This window comes from Convolutriloba macropyga, chromosome 3 (assembly GCF_964194025.1).
Source record: "Convolutriloba macropyga chromosome 3, txConMacr16.3, whole genome shotgun sequence".
NCBI classification, from domain to species: Eukaryota; Metazoa; Xenacoelomorpha; order Acoela; family Convolutidae; genus Convolutriloba; species Convolutriloba macropyga.
Genome location: NC_134470.1, coordinates 62559214 through 62567302, shown reverse-complemented (window position 1 = coordinate 62567302; position 8089 = coordinate 62559214). Strand labels below are relative to the sequence as shown.

Sequence of the window (8089 nt, the reverse complement as noted above, 5' to 3'; positions counted from 1 at the left end):
ATGAGACAATTGGTTGAATCAACATTCCGCCGCAAAACATCAAGCTGTGGATCGAAAACTGTCTCAATCTCGTCTAGCCAGAGGAGAAGAGAACAGGAAATAGCAAGACTTCAACGAGAAGAGATTGAGAGAGAGAATGAGAACATAATCAAAGTCGCTCAACAAAAGCATCAATTAGAGCTAGACACAATTAGCGAAGAGAACAGGAAAAGATTGTTTGACGCAAAAGTCAAGGAGATTCGGGCAATGGAGTCATCCGATGAGAGCCTTGATGGTGATCTCGGGGAGCAAACAATTTTAAATAATGATAAAAATTCTGAGCGTGTAACAGAATGGGTTGACAGTTCAGTGGCAAACAATATTTTGTCTACAACTGTTCGTTCAAACCGCGCAGAAAACGAAGTTCAAGAAAATGGTTTCCTCCAAGCTTCAAACTCATTACCACCACATGAAACGGATAATCTCCTAACAGTCCCTTCGATGCTGCAAAATTCGGTGAACGCTCCAAACGCTGCACCAGGTCCGTTATTGCCGCAAAGCAATCATTCACCACCAAAGGACGGTAACCCGCGCGAAAACGTTGTCCGTACTCCCAAAGGAGTATCATATTTTTTGTCTTTTGGAAAGGAAGACAGACAGACCAGTCCGCAGGCAAGTAATAACGTCGCTAACCAGACCGCTGATACGGGAGCATAAGCGCCTCAACCCTCACTGTTGCCAGAACCCTCGAGCTGGGCACCAGTCCCCAGCGCAGTTTAATATTTGAATCAACCAGATAATCATTTAGCAAACATAAACAACCCCACATTAACAAACTTGCCATCTATTACTTCTGATCATCAGAACGTACAATACCCTGTCCAAAACATGCAACGTAGTTTTTATCCCATGGCTAGCCACCTCCTGCCAAACATGACTTTGTGGCATGTACCTCATCCGGCAACCGTAACTTCCTCACATCCTCAACAAGTTCAACAACAAGTTTTGCAAACAAATTTGAATAAACCTGTTGTATCCTATTCAAGTGGAGGTACAACCTACTACAACCAAAACCCGTTTTCTGCTGCAACCTTTATCGGTCACCACAACCCCTCATCGTCATTACCGGTGCAGCACGGTTTGTATTCAAACCCAATGCTGCCCTACGCAACCATGCCAGCCAATACTACTGGTCCCTTCCATTCGTATCATCCATCAACATCTGTTGCTCCCGCACACGATAATTCCTTCAATGTTAAGGATCTAGCGGACGCAATAACCTCCAGTCAACTCAATCCATTACCAAAATGGACGCTTGCGCAAAATAATGGGGATCCACTTCTTTGGCATGAGTGGATAGGGCAGTTCAAAATTGCCATAGACTCTCAGAACCTCTCTGATGCAGCAAAATTAACTTATTTGAAAACTCTTCTAACCGGAAGAGCTAAAAAATCCATTGAGCAGTTTGCGTATAGTGGTGCATTGCATAACGATGCCATGAAAGTTCTGGAACGGAAATTCGGCCAGCCCCATGCCGTAGTTGGCGCTCACCTTGATAAACTTAACAATTACCCGCCCTTAAAAATGCACAATTCGGAAAATGTAATTGCTTTCGCATCAGTAATTTCAAGTTTAGTTGGAGTTTTCCAGTCATTGTCATATGACGCCGATTTGCGTAGGTCATCTTTACTGAGTCAAGTGGTACAAAAGCTCCCGCCCAATCTTAAGGAATCCTGGTGTTCACATATAGTGAAAAAGCAGTGGCTCAGGCCTACCTTGTTAGAATTCAACGATTGGTTACAAGAAAAAGCGGACACACATGACCGCATGAAAGCAGTCAAATTTAAGACTAAGACAGACGAAACACCAGTTGTAAATAAAACAAAAACAACCTCAAAGGCTTTCGCGTCAAACTCAAAAGTTGCCGACGCAAAACAGAAGAATCCGTCAACAAGAAACGGGAACGAACTTGGTTGCCCGCACTGCAAGGCAAATCACCCAATTTGGAAATGCCCGAAATTCAAAAGTGAAAACCCAACTCAGAGAGCGAAAATTGTAGCCGAACATAGACTATGCTTCTCCTGTCTCAATGGTTCCCATCAATTTAGAAATTGTCCCAACCCACGAAAGTGCAAACAACCTGGTTGCACTAGTACACATAATATTCTGTTACACGGTTCCGAACGCATCTTCACTAAGAACAATGCAAAGAAACCAAGTGAAACGAAAAGCGTCACGGATCCACCGCAGTCAACATCTCTAGTTACACTCAATTCGGAAAACATCTGTACTCCCAATCAAGATGGAAACTCGTCATCTTTCCCTGCTGTGTCCGACGTTAAAGGTCTTTTACAGGTTAAGGAAGTCCAACTCAAAGGCCCCACAGCTAAGGAAACAAAAGTGCTGGCTTTATGTGATCCTGCCTGCAGTCACTCGTGGATTGCGGCAAGTGCTGCGGCAAGACTCAATCTGAAAGGTTCACCTCTTAAATTGACTGTTTGCAGAATAAATGCAAAACAAGTTATTGATACACTTATTACAGACGTGACAGTTAAACCATTAGGTGATAACACCTGTGAAAGTTTCGACGTAAGTCCATACATAAGAGACACGCTAAATGTTGGTTCCGATATTATCAATGTACCTCAACTACAGGAAACATATCCGTATTTAAGTGTGCTAGATCCCATTCAGTACAGTTACTCAAACGTCGAAATGATTCTAGGCCAAGACGTTTACCATGCAATCCGACCTATCGAATATTTTGAAAGCGATTCAAAATGTGCGCCCGTTGCCGTCCGTCTTCCAATTGGTTGGGTTCTAAGTGGACCTCTGCCTGCCACTTCTAGTTTCATATCCTCCTGTTTTAAAATTGTTACTGAACCGGAAACAGATCTAGCCGAACAACTGAAGTCCTGGTATGACATGGAGTCATACGGAGCTGTAAAAGAGGTTGACCCCAGGTCTTCTTCAGACCGTAGAGCAGTTGAAATACTAGAAAAGACAACTTTTAATGACGGAAAACGGTATCAAGTTGGTATGCTGTGGTCAAAAGACGACCTTCATTTACAGAATAACTACTACTCAGCACTCGTTCAACTGAAGTCCCTTGAAAAAAGACTTTTCAGGGAACAAGACCTCCGAGTGAAGTACGAAAAGAGCATTAAGGACGACGTAGACAAAGGCTATGTGGTTCAAGTGCTTAACTCTAAAGATCCCAGTGAACGGTCTACACGCGAATGGTACTTGCCTCATCACCCCGTCGTTAATCCCAATAAGCCAAACAAGATGAGAAGGGTGTTAAATGGTGCGGCAAAATTTCATGGAACATCATTAAACAAATCGTTGTTGACAGGGCCTGATTTACTTCAGCGTTTGATTCATACTCTTATCCGCTTCCGCCAGTATCAGTACGCAGTCTCTGCTGATATAGAAGGCATGTTCCTCCAGGTTGGAGTGCTTCCTCAGGATCAACCGTGCCTTAGATTTTTGTGGCGGGAGGATCCATCAACTGATGTGATGGTATATCAGTACACCAGGCATATCTTTGGTGCGAAAGACTCGCCCACATGCGCGAATTATGCCCTCCAACGAACAGCCAAGGACAATAGCCGTCAGTACCCAGATGCATCGCAAGCTGTGTTGGAAAAGTTTTATATGGACGACTACCTCGACTCCTTAGACGAACCAGAGAAAGCACTGAAGAGAGCCAAGGAACTCGTAGAACTACTTACGTTGGGAGGATTTAAATTAACAAAGTTTGTAAGCAGCGTTCCACACCTACTCGATGAACTCGACAACAGCTTCAAAACCAATGACCAAGAAGAGCCAAAAGTTATTGGAAGTTCTGAGGAAGAAGCCTCATCACACGTATTGGGTCTGAAATGGGACCACAAAAAAGACACACTAGTTGTCAGCCGTGGAACGAAGTACGTGGACAACAAAAACGTAACTCAACGCCTAGTACTTAGTTTAGTTTCAATTCTTTGACCCAATTGGGTTAGTAGCCCCCTTCACAGTTACCGCCCGACTGTTGCCGAAAGATATATGGAGGTTGAGTGGTCAAGACTGGGACAAGGTGCTGCCCGATGACATGATTGATAGGTTCAGTGCATGGAGTTCAGATTTACCCAAATTAGGAAACCTAACAGTCGCTAGGAGTTTTTTCTCTGGCGAGTTCGACTCAACCGAGCTTTATGTTTTCGGGGATAGTTCCCAGGAAGTCTTCAGCGCTGTTGCCTTCCTGAGATCAAAAGTAAGGTCAGGACCCACTACGCATACCGAAATTTCCTTTATTTTAGGAAAAGCAAGAGTTGCACCCATGAAATGTTTGACCGTACCCAAACTCGAACTTCAAGCAGCCCTCCTAGCAAAGCGCCTAAAGGTAGACATATATAAAGCCTTAACAATACCTCTTAGTAAAACGTTCATGTGGACAGATAGCACGACTGTGCTTCAGTGGCTGAGATCCTTCGATAAACAGCCCATCTTTGTTGCCAATAGGGTTTCGGAAATATTGGAGTCCACAACAGTCGACCAATGGTTTCATGTACCATCGACAGACAATCCAGCGGACGCTGGTACAAGGGGAATGTCAGCCGATGGCCTGTGTGCCAGTAGCTGGTTGAAAGGTCCAATTTTCCTGTTTACGTCAGATTTTCCTTTCCAGCCAAATAACGAGATATTAGGCAATCTGAAAAAACCGTTAACCAGTCCCTTGGGCGATCCGGTTCAAAAACAAGAAAGCAGTCTTGCGAGCAACGTTTCCTACGAAGAAAAACTGTTCGATTACACAAAATTTAGCTCCTACTTTAAACTAGTTAGGATAACCGCTTATATCCTCCGCATCCTCCCGGAGCACGCCCAATTCCGGTCATCAGATGCTTCAATTCTTAGGCCCGATGAACTCCAGGTTGCTGAAGCAAAACTTCAGTTCCTCGTTCAATCTGAATCATTCCCGTTTGAGAAAAAACAACTTCTGGATGAAAAGCACCTTATCAGAAAAAGCCCAATCTCACCGTATACCCCTTTCTTGGTCCCAATGCTCTGATCAGATCTAGTGGACGCATCAAACTATTAAGTGAAGCCGACTATGACATCAAACACCCGATCATACTTGATAGCCGTCACCCCGCTGTAAGGCTCTTTCTGAAAAAAGAGCATTTAGTTAACCACTACGAGGGCATTGACTTTTTGCGAGCTTGCATACAACGACGCTACGCAGTCCTGAAATTGCGTTCCGCATTACGATCTATCAAATTTAACTGCGTATTATGCCGTAAGCGTAGCAATAAGTCCGTGCAGCCAATGATGGCCGACTTACCGGCCGAACGTCTTTCCTATGGTTCCCCTCCCTTCTTCAATACTGGAATGGATTATTTTGGCCCATTTTATGTATCAGTGAAACGCTCAAGTGAAAAGCGTTGGGGTTTCCTTTTCACGTGCCTCACAACACGCGCCTTGCATATTGAGGTTGTGCCATCGATGGACATGAATTCCTGCGTTATGGGAATTGAAAGGTTCATTGCTCGGCGAGGAAAACCCCGCGTCCTTTGGTCGGATAATGGAACCAACTTTATTGCTACCGAGAAGGAACTATCATTGTGTATACAGAGTTGGAATCAAAAATTGATTGCGAGTCAAATGTCTGAAAGGGGAATCTTGTGGCACTTCAATCCACCATCTGCCCCACATCATGGTGGCTCGTGGGAACGAATGGTGAGGAGTGTTAAACGCACTTTCTATGCAGTTCTTGGCAACCGACGTCTTACTGACGAAGTCTTACAAACGACATTCTGTTTAGTTGAATCAACTTTAAATAACAGGCCACTTACCCCTGTAAGCTCTGACCCTACGGAACTTGATGCCATAACACCTAATCACTTCCTTCTCGGAAACAGGTCAAGCACTGTGCCTTCGCTTTTGTCAGAAGAGGACTTCGACCACCGCAAGAGATACGTGCGAGCTCAGTGCTACGCGGACTCAATTTGGAAAAGGTGGCTAGCTGAATATGTCCCAAACCTGAATCGTCGCAGTAAATGGTCCACACCGGCAAACACAGAGCTTAAATCTGGGGATCTTGTATGGGTGGCCGACGAATTGAGCCCCCGTGGACACTTCCCCATGGGTCGCATTGAAAACCTCCGTTATGGCAGCGATGGCATTGCCCGTTCGGCTGAGATAAGGACAAATGCTGGTAAGTATATCCGACCGGTTGTAAAACTAATACCTGTTTTAGAAACAACGCTTTCGGGGCCGGAGGATGTTCGAATGCAAAGTAAGTGTATATATATATATATATATATATATAAACTAAGCAGCGTATGTTTGTAAGCGTGTAAGCGTATATATTTGAATTGAATAGCAAGCAATCAAGGCGGCATAGCGCAGACGGTAACGCACTGGACAACGAATCGAAGGGTCGCTGGTTCGAGCCCCCAACTACGACCAAATTGGCAAAGCAAAATCAGTATTCTAATACATGTACCTTGAGCAACGGACTGTTAGAGAGCGGTTTGGGCCGAACCAGCCCGATTTAGACTAAGATGACTTAGACATAAAATTATTAGAGTATCAAAACGCTTTGAATGGTTCAATTTTAAGGCCAATGCAAGGCCAAATTACGTCATACATGAACTGAATCGACCGATATTGGCTAGCAAAAGGCTAACAGGTAGTGTCTAGCCTTTTTGCCGCCAGTGTTACTTTGAATAACTTTTGTTAACGTTGTTAAGTGAACTTCTTATGTGTCGTATGTTATGTACACAAGTTATAGTTGGCATAAAAAAGGCCGTTTCTTGAATCTTATTCGATTCGTAGTTGTTGAATAAAGATTTCCCGTCTTCCGTTTTGTTACCTTCGAGTTTATTGTCGGATACAAGGCTCGAACACAGCGGGTCGGCAAAGTAGGCACATCTCTTTGCAAGCACAATCCAATGAGATCCAGGTGAAGAGGCTGGTGATTCGTTAAGGATAGCAGATGAGTTGGTTGGCATGTGCAAGGGGAAATTGTCAGCTCCATAAACACTGTTGAATTTAAACATCAAGTGACCGGATTGTAGAGTCAATTTGAATATTTTATCTTCATCCATTAGATTATAGGAAGAGCGTTTTTAGAAACGTTTCTCGAAGAATCGATATAAACTGTTGAACATTTCTCCCCGAGATAAAAAATTTCAATGTTGCGCGGCAACGCTGCACCGAACTTGAGTTCCACAGATAATGAAGAGTTTGTTAACTCGGGATGAATAAAATTATGCGTGGCTTCTTGAGTGCTGCTGAGATCAAACACCATAAAATAATGGTTAGGAAAATTTGAGATATCCCGTGACCATTTTCTACATAAGCTAGTGCAGCCATTGAGTTTTAGTATAGTCGTTTATTATCAGCGGTTGACATTGGTGTGCCAGCTGTGGCGAACACATTACGGTAAATTATTATCTCATTCAAATCAAACTTCCGGTATGAAAATGGATTGAGCGTATTAGTACCGATGAACGCATCGCTGCGGCACATGGCAACTATTAGTCCACGAATAGGTTCTTTTGTGAAAATATCCTCCTGCTTCCAGCTCTGTTGTCCAGCTGTTGCTAGAAAAGATTTTGAAATAACTTCATTATAGCGATACATTACAGGTGTCTTGAGAAGTTTTTTTAATCGATTGCACCAAGCACGATATCGGAGACTGTCATTTTTCGCACGAAAAATGCGTCATCAATTTTGATTTTATAGTGTTTAGCCCCGTCTTCACTCACAATTGCAAAGTCATCTTGTGATCGTCGGAACGAAATTCGCAGCGTTACTCCACTCGTTAGATGCTTCTCGCATGAGAAGAAATCGGTAGCTATTTTTCCATACAACGTTAGTTGAGCTGATCTTCTCACAGTTTCTTGTCGAGCTGTAATTGTAGCGGGTCGGACGCCTGTTGGGTCTGCTTCATAATCATATCCTTGACATTTCAGCCAGTTCTTTTCGCATCCGATCCATGGGAAAATTCTGTTGCAATGAAACTTTTGTGTGCGTAATAACCATTGGCAGAAGAAATTTTAATGCCGTTTGCTGACACTGTGCAATCGGCGAAAAGGGAATATAAGACATTATTGACCAGATG

At 43.6% G+C, this 8089-nt stretch overlaps 2 protein-coding genes across 2 annotated transcripts; both read left to right on the top strand.

The window, feature by feature from the left end:
• On the top strand, positions 1 to 5029 carry LOC142336692 (uncharacterized). Its single transcript, XM_075385604.1, has 3 exons — positions 1 to 520; positions 788 to 3927; positions 4439 to 5029. Exons 1-3 carry the CDS (start codon positions 1 to 3, stop codon positions 5027 to 5029), a joined length of 4251 nt encoding a protein of 1416 aa, XP_075241719.1.
• Positions 5030 to 5622: 593 nt separating this feature from the next.
• On the top strand, positions 5623 to 7002 carry LOC142336691 (uncharacterized). The gene is made up of 3 exons (XM_075385603.1): positions 5623 to 6175; positions 6218 to 6256; positions 6926 to 7002. The coding sequence occupies exons 1-3, from the start codon at positions 5623 to 5625 to the stop codon at positions 7000 to 7002; spliced, it is 669 nt and encodes a 222-aa protein (XP_075241718.1).
• Positions 7003 to 8089: the final 1087 nt, after the last annotated feature.